This window comes from Otolemur garnettii, unplaced genomic scaffold (assembly GCF_000181295.1).
Source record: "Otolemur garnettii isolate 467f Iridium unplaced genomic scaffold, OtoGar3 scaffold00158, whole genome shotgun sequence".
In the NCBI taxonomy this organism is placed as follows: domain Eukaryota; kingdom Metazoa; phylum Chordata; class Mammalia; order Primates; family Galagidae; genus Otolemur; species Otolemur garnettii.
The window spans coordinates 869,580-884,038 of record NW_003852553.1 but is presented as its reverse complement, the minus strand read 5'-3'; the positions used below and the strand labels follow the sequence as shown (position 1 = coordinate 884,038).

Genomic DNA, 14,459 nt, shown 5'->3' with positions numbered 1-14,459 from the left:
TCACTTGCCCCTTCTTCCTCCAGGCAACTTTGTACACTGCCCAAACTCTATAACCTAATGCAGCAGCCCCAGTACGAATTTTACTTAGCTAAGATCTGCCTGGGGCAGCAAAGGAGCTGGTAGATACTGCCTTAGGGGTTTACTCAAAGGAATACAAACCAAGCCCCCCCCCCAAACATGTAAGGCTTTCTCAAATGCCTCAAAGAAACCAGAGCCAGCCTGCAGGCAGCCTAGAAACCCTATCCCGGTGCCAGGATCCAACAATGCCAGGCCACTGGGTGGTGTCTTTGGTATGGTTGAGAACAACTGAGGATATAGGGAGACCTGGCTACAGGAAGCTACAGCTGGGTCCCTGAGCCTGTCTGTGAGAAGGGGAACTTTCTTTGCCCATGGTTTTACATCAGCTCATCTTGGTCAGGAGAACCTGAAATCCCATCCCAAACCACAGCACAGCAGGCACACACCCGGTCCAGCCCTTGATTTATTTCTTTGTAAAAAAGAAGCACGCAAAAAACTGTAGTATGGACTTTGGTGTTGGCAGAACCGCACAGTTCCAGGCCTCACTCCGCCAGTAACCGGGCGAACCTGGGCAAGTTTCTAAGCTTCAGTCTCCTCTTGTATAAAGTGAGCATCATAACAGTGAACTTGGGGCGCGGTCGCGGGGGTTGAAGCAGAAATTGGGCCATAATATCCAGCAGCAGTAGGCCACTCTAGATCCCCTTGGTCGTCCCTTCTTTTCCTGTGTGACTCACGCGGCTTTCTGCGCAGATGGCATCCTAGACCTTGGAGATCTGTGAGGTGATTAAGCCACCAATGTATGTATTTGGGGTGAGAGGATGCTCAAATGGAGCACAGAAAGATACTCTATATTTTAGTTTGCTGGGACATGTTGGCGGCGCTCTTTGCCGGGGGGGAAGGGGGGGGCCACAGCTTCGTTTCCAGAGCAGCACTGGCACAAAAGGAGGGGGTGGGTGGGCCTGAGCCCGAATTTCACAGTGTTCCAGGGAGGCGGAGGAAGGAGGGCAGGCCCCAGGCGGGAAGGAGGGAGGAAAAGAAGTGAGAGGAGGAGTTTTCCAGCCCGGCCTTCACCCACTCGCAGAGCAGCCCCTTGGTCTCCTTGGTCTCTTCCCGCCCCCTGCGAGCGCGCTACGCTGCCCAGCTGAGCGAGGCGCTGGCTGGCCATGGGGAGCCCCGCACTCCGGCCCGTGCTGCTGCTGCCGCCTGTGCTGCTTCTGCTGCTGCTGTTGTGTGTCCCGCCGAGTCGTGGCTTTCCAGGTACGAGCCAGAGGCGGGGCTGCCTCCCTAGCTGGGCGCCTAGGCAGGGGGCACCCCGGGAGCCGCCGCGGGACGCTTCGCTTGGGGACCCAGGGAGGTGCAGGGGGCGCGCATTGTTTGAGCCGAACTTGTGTTTCACAGCCTCCAGGAGGGGTGACGCTGAGCGGGTCTCACTTCTGGGCACTCGGAGGGAGAACCGACTGTCCCAGCTCGGGGAGCCAGGCGCCCTCTCGGTGCTGGGAGCCCGAGCACCCTCTGCGTACGGGGTTCCAGTGTTCTAATTACACCCTCGTTGGAGTAGTTGGCTAGAAGGGAAAGTTTGGTCGCGGGTAGGTTGTTACTTTCTCACACTCAGAATTTTGCTTCTCACACAATTGCTCCCGGCCAGGGTCCGGGAGGCTGGCAGCTTGTCTTGGAGGAAGCCCCTACTAACTCGCGCTAGAGGTCCCAGGCCACCCACGGGGCCACAGGGAACTTGCCACTGTACAACGTCTCTAGTGGACAGCGCGGGCGGGGCCTCCCAGTCATCCCCTAACCCCCCCTGCTGGGGATTCCGAGAAAGTCTGCGCCTCTGGGGAAGACTTGCCAGCTGAGCGTGGTGACATGTGGCATGCACTTGGTTAGCCCCAGGGAAAGAGGAATATGAGCCCTCTCTGCTGGGCTGAGGGAGGGACTTCTTGTTCCTGGAGGGTGTGGTCCTTACCCTCTAAGGGGACCCTGCTGTTTCTTGAGGCTTTCAGGGTGTGGGCAAAATCTTCTTTGGAGATGCGCTTTATAAAGCCCCACCTAACTTCCTCTGTAGTCTTAGATTAGCGAAGACCTTCAGAGAAGCAGAGGAACGCGCCACGCCTCCCTGTTGCCTCAGAATGGAGTGTAAATCCATGGACACGTTTTAATTTAGTGTTAATGGGCAAGGGGTGACGTGGACTATAAGGCGTGCAAATAATTGGCTTCGCGTTTGACTCTGTGGGCACTTTAAATCTGGGCTCTGAGAAATGCATCTAGAGAGTTCTGGTAGAAGGATGGGAGATTCCCAGACAGCATGCCTGGGAGATGTAGGGATGCCTACTGGAAATTCTGCAATCCCCAAATAAATGAATGAATAAAACAAATATGTAAATTAATAAACAGAAACATTTTGTCTTTTGAGCTGACTCTTGTAAGTTTTAAGCCGGTTTGTAGGAACCGATTCAGGGCAAAATGGAAAGGAGACTTTATCCTTACTCATAAGCAACTGCCTTTCCCACGGCATGTTGATGCCCACCACACATGCCCCCTTTAGCAGGAGTCAGGTTAAATAGATCTAAAGGAGAAGAGGAAGTTATTAAGTGGACCAAGAGGAGCTTTGGGGGAGCAGCACAAGAAGGTGAGAAGCTAGAGGCAGCCTTTCTTACTGAATTGAGAAGCACCTATGAGCTGACATGGAATCCCAAGTTCCAGTTGAGTTTTTCTCAGCAGGGGGCTTTTCCTCCTTTCCCATCTGACCCACCCCCCCTTCTCCTCCGCACTCCCTTCTCCTTTCTCTCAGCATCTACCCTCAGGTAGGCCAGGGTCCAGCCATCCACAATAGCATGGGTTTGCCATTTGGGGCACTCACTACTCTCATCTTTTGGGACCTATCCTTCCCTGGCTTTCCTGGCTCCCTCTGCCAGCCTTCAGGCTGTCCCCAACTGGGAGCCACCATGTATCTCCATTGCTTCCTGACCTGTCCTCTGGCTCTGCTCAGACTACAAATGAGCTGAAGCTGATTGGAGCAGCTGGAGAAACACGTCTCACAAGAGTGTCTTGGAAATGTGCTCTACTGGGGGCTGTTCAATTCAAAGGAGGGGATTTCAGCCCAAGCCAGAGGTTCTGGGAGGTTGAGAGGGGGAATCTTTCTAGGCTTGTGGGTCCAGAGGCAAAATCCTATCAGCTGAGTTCACCCTAAGTGTCAGGTGACAAATTTTAGAAATCATTTTAGGGGCACTCTTTTAGCAAATGAACATGTTTGAAGTAAAGGAGAAGGTGAAGAGGCCTTGAATAATCTGGAACTTCTGAAAGAGGGAATGGGGATCTAAGGCCCCATCAACACTCCAATTATGTAACCATCTGAGCTTTAATAGGAAGTCTGTCAGTCTGAGAATAAATTATTCCTATTCCCGCTCCTAGGTTTCTTGGAATTGGATGCAGCTTTTCTGGCCCTCTTATATATTCTTTGTAGCCCAGCAAAGATTCAGTGTCTATAATAACCCACCTGAAACATATGGAAAGTTTGTAGCAAAGTTGTGTGGGTTTGATTATGTTTGTGTGGTTATAAGAGATGAGATGTTTGATTCTGTTCTTAAATGAACTCTTGAGACCGTATTTGCATGTAATATTTTGGAGGTTCACTCCACCTCCTTCCTCAGACAAGACTGAAGATAGAGAATGAGTGCTATGGCTTCAACGAAAGTCTTTGCGAATCTTATGTCAGGAGGAAACTGGTAAATAGTGCAGTTTCACTAGTCAGGAAGACAGAGTAAGGTTTGCAAAAAGCCAAACTGGACCACATCAGCCAGAGCAGTCCTCTGAAATGCTGTATTTGGAGGTAAATATTTGGAACTCAGCACCTGGATCAGGATATACAATTAAGGTCTCATCGGGGACAGGATAGAAATTTCTATGTGGATTTAAACGTGTAATCTGCTGACAAAATGACTCTGCAATACAAAAGGAGATCTCCTGGGAAGAGCAAGACATTTTCACCTAGCATTTTCTTCATTGATTTAGTATAGTGCATTGTTGTTACTGCCTCTGATTTCACGGACTGTGAGCTGAATGAGACAGCAGAAACCATCCTTAAAGCACCATCTTCAAACATTCCCACATCATCAGTCCTTGTGCCATAATCAAAGTACAGCCTTTCTTTTTAAGATTCTTACTACAACATTCTTGCTTTTGGTCTTGCTCATTCTAATTCATTGTACTTACTCAGGCTAGATAATTGTCGAGTACATTTACCTTAGTAGCATTTTTATCCTATTACTTCTCTCCTCAAAAACTTAGAGCAACAGCTCCCTGTTCTGGCTCAAGTTAAGTAGAAAGTTCTCAGCTGCTTTCAGGGGGCTACATCATTAGTTTGATTCCAGCCAGATTTTCTGATGCTTCTCCCCCAGGTTCCTAAAATCCAGCCAAAATAGACTACCTGTCCTTGTTGAACTTGAGCCACAGCTTCTTCCTTGGAGGATGCTGCTTCCTGCACCTGGAATGCTTCCCCCTAGCCATTCGTCTGTTTAAATTCTGCTCATCATCCAGCAATACCCCACTTTGATGAATTCTTTCCTTGATCCCTCACATGGGAAGCCATTTCCCTTCCATTTAACACCCATGCCTAACTCACTTCATGTCTCTCTTGTGGCATTTATCACACATGGCATACATTATTTATGCATTCTTCTTACTTCTCCTCCTAGATCCTGAGCCCTTGAAGGCAGAGGCTGTTCTATGTCTTACCCTTATTTGTATTTCCCATGGTGCCTAGCAGAGCACCTTGTGCCAAGTGGATATTTGTGCTTATTGAATTAACAGTTCCCTGGAACTCCAGTGATGGGTATTGTACAGGAAAGGACCCGAGAGTAACTTGTGCAGAGGTAAACAGGGCCTTGTGCCACTATGAATCTACATACATAGAAACTATGGATTGCTGGCTACAGAGGTTGCTTTGAAATCCATGAACACTCTCTGTTTAAGCAATAACCTCTGTTAGGGGGTGTAAGGCGAGAGAGACTGACTTCAGCCACAAGCTGGAGTTTGCATTTATTATTTTTGTTGGCCACTTTGCTCTGGGCCCTTCCAAAGTGGTTGAATGATTTCCTTAGTAAATGGAACTATGTGGGGCAACATCAGTTCCCCTCTTAGAGAACACAACTGAAATTGGTAATTGAAAGCAAAGAGAGAATTTAAACAGAAGGTTTACTTTTACCAGGCTATAGTATAGTATGAAATTTGTAGCAGGCAAGTTATGATTCATACTCAGGTTAAAGATTCATTTCCAAAATAGCAGTGTGAATAGTAAGCTCTCCTGAGTTCCAGCTGTAGAGAGCTTCTTGAGCCAGCCTCTCAGTTCTTGACTGTGTAATTTCTTAACTACTAATTTCTATGGGCCATTTGTTTTGGGGGGAGGGTGGTCTTTAAGGTTGAAACTTTCTTTGGGAAGTTTGAATTTAGTTCTGAAATATAATTAGTTTCTGCTTTCTCTAATGCAGCCTGGGTTCTACCCAGACACTTACTTTTTCAAAAATGTACTTTCTTCTCTCTAGTAGCTTTCTGTCTTGTGGAGAAATAGAGAATTATTTCAGGTGGTGGATGTTATAATACAAATGGGTAGACAGGCTCTGAGATCTCAGAGAGGAGCTATGCTGGGCCTGGATATTGGAGAATGGCGCTGATCCATGTTGACACTTAGGTGTTGGTGCTAACAGCCCAGGCAACTGAAAGTAGAGAGTCTGTGGGCTTCTCTAAAACTGTCTTGCAATTAGACAAAAATCTGTGGGTGTTCTTTTGTCTCGGGAGAATGTGCTTTCCCAATTCAAAACTACTACTCACTAGATCATCTTCATGAATTGTATGAGAAAATGTGCACTTAATTAGCACAAAAAAATCAACATACAAAATAAAATGAAATTACCAGAGTAGAAAAACTTCGATTGAACCAGTGAGCAGATGGCCTCTCCAGTTATACCTACGTGTACAGTTTCCAGTTCTCTTAATTTAAAAAGCAACATCAAACAAAACACATGTAATCATAAATTATAATCACCTTCATACCTGGGCTGGCAATTTGTTGTACCTCCTTTTAGCAGAGTATCTAGGATCTGGGGGAGGATCTCTAGTCAATGTTTGTGGATTAAATGTGACGGGGAATCAAACCATTCTATTTCAAATGTTGGTAAGATTTAACCCAAATTTCCAATATGATAATTCCCAAAGAGAAAGGAATGCAAGGTAGCAAAATATCAGAGGGAATTTGTCCATTCAGACCAGGCAAGAGGTCATGGCATGGTTAATTGCTGAGGCTCGGGAAAATCAAAGCACCCCAGGAAACTATTCTAAGAGACTTAGAAACTCCAGGGACAGGATTCTAGGGAAGGGGGGAAGATGTAAAGAAAAAGCTTGCGTAAGAGAGAAAAGTCATTGGTAGCACTGCTGAGCTCCCAAGTTTGCCAAACGATAATTGGTTGCACCTGGATGTGACGGGTGCATGGCGCACTCTGACCTCAGAAACCTCTGGAGCGCTCATTCCCGAGCTGAATGATTCACTCACCCGTAAGCCTTAGCTCATACTGGATGCCTCTTTATGCATCGTTCTCCAGAGAGAAGATAAATGGGTTTGGACATAATGGCTTGGATTATTCCAGAGGTTTGGGGTTGTAAATTGAATATATTGGTTCTAAAACATTTTTCTTTTTTATGAGTAATAGTCAGATCCAAATGTAGAATTTGGGGGCAGACTTCCTGTCTTGGTCTTGAACTATCATTGCTTCCTTCTGTCCTGCTCTTACAAGGCCTATAGTATGATGGGTTACATGGACCAGCAACTTGTTTCCCCTAATGTCACTAGCTGTTTGCAACATATATCCAAATGTGCTTAATGAGCATCTCTTCAATGCCAGTTATACCCTAGAATCCTCTGATGGAGGACCCTGGCTTGCCACTTATTGTGTGGGTGGCTGAGCTGAATAACCTTGCCAATCCCAGGAGTCCAAGATGGTTCAAAAACACTGGTTAAATGAGGGCTGTGGGGTGAGAATTGAGCCAAGGTTTGGCAGGCCTGTGGTGGGGTAGTGAGGAAGTGGTGGTGTGGCCACATCCTCCACCTTGTGAGATGCTGCCCCCAGAGTGGCCATTCTCTATAGGAAATCTGACAGCTGTGTTGCTATTGACTCAGCATTTGTCAGAACAAAGTCTCTAATTCCTTTCAGTCCCCAACACTGAAATTCTGTTTCCATTTAGATTTTAGCTCAACTTTCCAAGGGGTAGTATCATGTTGATTCACCGTTGCCTTTTCATGGTTCTGTTGCCTGAGGTACAAGCTACTTGAGCAAGTTGTAAGGTCTTATTCATTTTTACAACCTCAAGGCCTAGCGGTGAACCTGGCTCCTGGGAGGGGCCTCAGTGCTGGGGAGCACACCTCTGTCCAGTGGGTATCTCAGGCTCTATCTTGATTGCTATAGGAATTTCTGTTATCTATACCCAGATCCCCTGTGTGGCCTGCCTAATTCACAGAACTATGGAGCCTCAAACTCAGAGAATGCCTGAGATGGAACTCCCCCTACATTTTAAGGAGGCGTTTCTAAGGCTCAGCAAGGTGAAGAGTTTTGTCTGTAGTCACACAAGGGGTTAGAAGCTGAGCTAGGAGTAGAGCCCAGTCTAGTAACTACAGAATTCCCTTCAGTATACCACAGGCGTGTATTGAATTCAATTTGTGAGTAGTCACTACAGTTAGGCACCTTGTGGGCACCAAGGATAGGCAGACAAGAATAAATCCCCCTGTACCCTTACTGAGCCCCTGTCCATCTGGCTGCACTCTCAGTGTCTCATATTCAGGCCTGCTCGGATATTTGCCAAGAGATCTTGTGTGAGCATCAGGATCCCAAATGCTTTCTCTCTATGCCTCTTGTTTTGAGCTCCTCAACTAAGTTGTGATGACATTTTTAATAGTTTTACTGGGATATTTTTCACTTACCATATAATTCACCTATTTAAACCGTACAATTTAATAGTCTTATCATATTCACAGAGTTGTGTATCTGTCACCACAATCAATTTTAGAACATTTTCATTGCCTCCCAAAGAAACCCCAAGCCCCTTAGTCATCACCCCTCAACCCCTCATCACTCCCGGCCCTGAGCAACCACTAATCTGTGTTCTGTCTCTATAGATTTGCCAGATTTTGTCCTTCCATAAAAGTGGGACCACACAGTATTTGCCCCTTTGTGTCTGACTTCTTTCACTTAGCATAGTGCTTTCAAGGTCACTGCCGACTTCAGGGTCACTGCTAGCTCATAAAGCACCTTTGGGTTAATTAGAAAAAGATGGCGTGTCTGAGCACATGCAGATCTGTGGGGATAGGGCTTACTCAGGAGGCAGACTTTGGGCTACTTAGGTAAAGTATGAAGGTGGGCTCAGGACTCAAGACTCAGAGAGTGGAGGGAAGACTGGATTTGAGACCCTACTTGCTCTTTTGGTGGGGTAACACTGGGTGCTGTGGTGCAGGGATCTCCCCAAATAACCATATATGCAAGTTGTGGATGTCAGCAACTCAGCCTCAAATGGGACAGAGCTATGGGCTCCATGTTCTTTTATAGCTTGTGACTATGTAAAAGGAGAATAAAACAAAAAGTGGTGCTGGCGTGCCAGAAGCAGCTGTACACCCTGGGTCACCTGGGAGCAAGTTAGAAAGGCAGGAGCTCGGGGCCCCACCCAAGACCTACTGAATCAGCATCTGCATTTTAAAGACTCCTCTGGTAATTTTTATACAGTGCTGGTCTGGCGACTGAGTTCAACTCTTTTCCTAGACGGGGTGCTTTGCTTGTTTAGAACTGTCACACACATACTCTGGTTTCTCTTCAGATCATAGAACTGTCACACAGTGGCTCACTTCCCCTTCTCTCCCTTTTCCTGCTGGCTCTGCCTTCACCTCTGAATCCTCTGGACTTCCCTTCCTAAGTTCCCGACATTCCTGAGATAAGCCTGCACAGCCTTTAAATTTCTCCTTCCTTCTCTAACTCAAAAACAAATGCAACCCTTAGAGGGCCCTTGACTTCATCTTCTTTTAAGTTTTCCTGCTAGGAGTGCAGCCCGTGCCTGGCCTCGCCTCAAGCAGCAGCAAAGCACATCTTCAGATTGATTGGTAACAGGGCCCTTACATGGCTTTTCCTTTTAGCTAAGAGGTACCTTATGAATAAGTTCAGCTCCTTAAGAAAACCGAGAAAAACAGGCTAGTGTGATCAGGGCTGCTCCTACCTCTCTGTCAAGACCTTGTTCTAGTGCTGAGAATTCCTGTAACCAAGAAACCCTTAAAGACACAGAGACTACTTATCTTCATTCCAAAACCCAAAGCCACCGGGGTTCTGGAAGAGGCACCATCTTGGAATGTGGGCGAGAGTGAGACGAGTCGGTTAGTCGAGATTATACACCCAGATCCTCACATTAAGCCCCTAAAGCTCCATGAATGGGAAAAGTCAGCAAGATTGAACTGTCAACAGCACTGAAAGAGGGCCTCTCATGCTTTTAGGGGGTTGGGTGGATAAGTGATCCACACCGCAGTAGAGGTGTTTGGAAGGCTAAATTAGGATCACTAGGTGAGTCTGACGAAATGTGGCTTCCCTGGCACTATCTCTGTGTGTTTTGATTTGATAGACCTGGGGTAGGGATCAGTAATCTAGGACAGGGATCTGCAGATGAAGTCCAGGCATGCCAAACATGGTCTGCTGCCTGTTTTTATATGATCACTTGAAATAAGAATGGTTTCAACATTTTAAACTGGTTGGAAAAAATCAAAAGAAGGAGAAGAAAAAGAATGATATAAAGTTGAGACTTCAAAGTCATTGGAGCCTAACCACGTGCATTCATTTGGGTATCGTCTACTGCTACTTGGTGAGTAGAGCAGTTGTAATAGAAACTTTGTGGCCCATAAAGCTGAAAGACTATTTTGATTAATGGAAAAAGTTTGCCAACCCCAAATCCAAGGCCTTGCGATGCAAAGTGTGGTTTGAGAACCAGCATCCCCCACCAGGAGCTTTATAGAAATGTAAAATCTTGAACACCATCGCAGACCTATGAAATCAGAACCTACGTTTTAACAGGATCCACAGGTGTCTGGAACTGCTGCTTCCCTTCCATGAGACTCAGCTCAGGGCTTATCCTGAAGGTCCAGGCCAACATGCTGTAACTAGCATTGTTTACTGTACTGTTAATTTACTTGACACGTAGCTGGGTATCTCATGCTGTAGATTTGAGGCTTGGTAATGTTCTGATATCTTAGAGCCTTTGAAAAATTGGCCCCTGTTTTGCTCTTACCAATTCTCAGCTGATACTCAGTGTCCCAATCTGAGGCTGGGGGTTGGCCCCTGATACTTGCTGACAGACTTCATCGATGTTGCCTGGATTTTTGAGCAACAGGCTCTGGTCTCTCCAGATCTGCTGCCCTGCCACGATACTCCTGCGTGGTATAGCCTGCAGCCCTCCACAGCTTCCTATCCCCTTTCTTGAAGCATCACTTTACAGAGAGGCTCATAGATGTTCTATGGGCAGCAGGATGCATTATAATGAGGTTGGAAAGTGCTAGAATAAGTAGGTTTCCTTATGGAAGGATTACTCAAGGTCATTGACATGCTAATGTACTTTGTTAATCTGTGAGAGAAAACAGGGAGGAGTAATGAGGACCACAGAATCTCAAAGTGTGATCTGCAGATAAATAGTAACAGCAAGAGCCTCACCCAGGAACTTATTAGATACACACGTATACACATCCTCAGATCACACTCCAGAGCTACTGAATCAAAACCTGGGCATAAAGGAAGCTGAGCTTGGCATTCTGTTTTCACAGACTCTCTGAGTGATTCTAACGCACACTCAAGGATAAGAACCACTAATGTGGACATTTCCAAATTTTCTCCAAGCATCTGATCAGATTAGTGCTTCTCATTTGCTGTTTTTAATGAAAACTGTGCTTTTGGTTTCAGGACAGGACATCTGGGAACGTGACATTGAATTTCCTGAAGCATTTGCTGGTGGCAGTGACCACTGCAGGCTTGGGGCAGGGAAGGTGGAGGGAGATGGGGAAGAAAAATAACAACCTTTGGGTAGCGTCATCTGTCCCACATCTGTCCCTCTAGGCAATTATGTGCACATTTGATTAGAGGAAGTTTCCTTAAGTTGAAAGCCACCAGCTTTTGACTGTTGCAAACATGTGTTCTTTAAAGTGTGTTTTTGTATATTAAAATGTGAGTAAAACTGGGAAATAGCCCTTGGGATATCTGTTTTTCCCCCTCTGTAAGTTGCCTTCTTTCACAAATACTCTTCTCTGCAAAATTTCCTCATCCAAATCCCAAACCCATCTTTCCAGGCCAGAGAAGTCCGAATGGCTTTCTCTGGTGCCCTAGCTCACAATGAGTGACCCTCCAGTCCTTAAGAAAATCTCAGGATGCGCTCAGGTCAGGGGTAGGCTCTGCTGTCCAGACAGTGGCTGTCAGCACAAAGTGGCTATCCCTTCCTTCTCAAAGGCAGCTCATTCTCGCTTACCCTAGAACCTCTTCCTTTGACATTCTCTATCCCAGCCAATGGTGTCACAGCCTTGGGACTGTATGTAAACACTTTTCATATGGAACATGACATTGAATTTGTAACTGCTGTATTGTTACTTAATGTGAAAGTTCCAGTAACAGTGAGGCTTGAGGGTGAGGTGGGAGGAAGCACAGAGCTATTTTACTTTATCCACAGGTTGGCTGCTGAGGGTAACAGAGGAGAGTGAGGGATGAGAAAGCCATACAGACCTTGAGGAGATGACTGATGACTTCTATTTCTATACTTCTTTGGGGGCAGAAAGTAGAACTCTTATGTTATGGTTTACTTTTCTTGGCTCAGTGCTCTGAATAGTTACACACATCTTTCAAATGGACTGATAACACAGATGAGCTGAAATTGTCCTTTGATAAATGCTTCTGAAAATTATAAATATTTCTCTGTCCTCCTCTGCAGGTTGCCTGTTCATTTTGCTTTTTATTAAATCATCAACACATAGCTCATGTACACATTAATGCATTTATGGGGTACAATGTGCTGATTTCATATAGAATTAGGAATGCTTACATCACACTGGTTAATATATACCTCATCTCATTTACTTAATTATTGTGTTAAGACATTTATACTCTATACTAATAGATCCGACATGTACCTTTGCATTATGCACCACAGGTGTGATCCCACCATTCGCCCTCCCTCGATCTGACCTCCCCCCTCCCCTCTCATCCCTCCTCATCCCTCCTTCATCTTGGGCCATAGTTGTGATCTATTCTTCATATGAAAGTGTGAGTGGTTGTAAATTGTTTGCATAATAGTACTGAGTACATGGGATATTTTTTCTTCCATTCTTGAGATGCTTTACTAAGTAGGATATGTTCCAGCCCCATCCATGTAAATGTAAAAGAGGTAAAGCCTCCGCCTTTTTTAAGGCTGCATAATATTCCATGGCATACATATACCACAATTTATTAATCCATTCATGAGTTGATGGGCATTTGGGCTTCTTCCATGACTTGCCTATTATGAATTGAGCTGCAGTGAACAATCTGGGGCAAATATCTTTGTTATAAAGTGATGTTCGGTCTTTTGGATATACACCTAGTGGAGGAATTGCAGGATCAAAAGGCAGGTCTACTTTTAGATCCCTGAGTATTCTCCATACTTCTTTCCAAAAGGGATCTATTAGCCTACACTCCCACTGGCAGTGCAGAAGTGTTCCCTTTCTCACATCCACTCCAACATCTGTAGTTTTGGGATTTTGTTATGTGAGCCACTCTTACGGGAGTTAGATGATATCTCAAAGTGGTTTTGATTTGCATTTCTCTGACAATTAAAGATGATAAGCATTTTTTCATGTGTCTGTAGGCCGTGTGCCTATCATCTCCAGAGAAACTTTTGTTTAAGTCCCTTGCCCACAATGAAATGGGATTACTTGTTCTTTTCTTATTAATAAGTTTGAGTTCTTTGTGGATTATGGTTATCAAACCTTTGTCAGAAGCATAACCTGAAAATATCCTCTCCCATCCTGAGGGCTGTCTGCTTGTTTTACTTACTGTGTTCTTGGCTGTGCAGAAGTTTTTAGTTTGATCAGATCCCAGTAATGTATTTTTGGTGTTGCTTCAATTGCTTGGGGGTGGGGGTCATCCTCATAAAGTATTCTCCCAGGCCAGTTTCTTCAAGTGTTTCTCTTGCCCTCTTTCCAAGAATCTTTATAGTTTCATGTCTTAAGTTTAAATTACCCAGTGAGAGTCAATTTTTGTTAATGGTGAAAGGTGTGGGTCCAGTTTCAGTCTTCTACAAGTTGCCAGCCAATTCTCCCAGCACCATTTGTTAAATGGGGAATCTTTCCCCCAATTTATACTTTTGATAGGCTTATCAATGATAAAATGATGATAAGTGTCTGGGTTCATCTCTTGGTTCTCAATTCGGTTCCATACATCTACCTCTCTATTTTTGTGCCATGAGAAATTTAATATCTTACAGCACCATAATAGTTGGAGATTTTAACATCCCTTTGGCAGTGTTGGATAGATCCTCTAATAAGAAACTAAGCAAATACATTTTGGACTTAAATTTCACCATACAACAATTGAATTTAACAGATATCTACAGAACATTTCATCCTAACAAAACTGAATACGCGTTCTTCTCATCAGCCCATGGAACATCCTCCAAAATTGATCACATCTTAGGTCACAAGTCTAACCTCAGCAAATTTAAAAGTATAGAAATTATTCCTTGTATTTTCTCAGATCATCATGCAATAAAAGTTGAAGTCACCAGTAACAGGTATCTGCATACTCATACAGAGACATGGAAGCTAACTAGCCTTATACTGAATGATAGCTGGGTCATAGATGAGATTAAGAAAGAAATTGACAAATTTGGGGCACAAAACAATAATGAAGACATGAATTATCAGCACCTGTTGCAGGCCTTCCTCAAGAGAATGGAAAGAGAGAAAGTCAATAACTTAATGGGACATCTTAAGCAACTGGAAAAGGAAGAACATTCCAACCCCAAACCCAGCAGAAGAAATGAAATAACTAAAATTAGAGCAGAATTAAATGAAATTGAAAACAAAAGAATTATTCAAAAGATCAATGAATCAAAATATTGGTTTTTTGAAAAAGTCCACAAAATTGATAAACCTTTGGCCAACCTAACCAACAATAGAAAATTAAAGTTCATAGTATCATCAATCAGAAATGACAAAGGTTAAATAACGACAGACACCTCAGAAATTCAAAAAGTCCTTAATGAATACTACAAAAAGCTTTATTCTTAGAAATATAAATATCTGAAAGAAATTGACCAATACTTGGAAGCATGCCAACTTCCTGGACTTACTCAGAAAGAATTGGAAATGCTGAACAGACCTATGTCAAGTACTGAAATAGAATCAACTATATGAAATT

The 14,459-nt window shown here is 44.6% G+C and overlaps 1 protein-coding gene across 1 annotated transcript in view; it reads left to right on the top strand.

The window, feature by feature from the left end:
* The first annotated feature begins 1,052 nt into the window (after positions 1–1,052).
* Positions 1,053–14,459, top strand: part of SRPX (sushi repeat containing protein, X-linked) — a 91,803-nt gene continuing 78,396 nt past the window's right edge. The window contains exon 1 of the mRNA XM_003799882.3: positions 1,053–1,275. Coding sequence (XP_003799930.1) covers positions 1,182–1,275 — 94 coding nt within the window. The 5' untranslated portion in view covers positions 1,053–1,181. The remainder of the gene's footprint in view (positions 1,276–14,459) is intronic.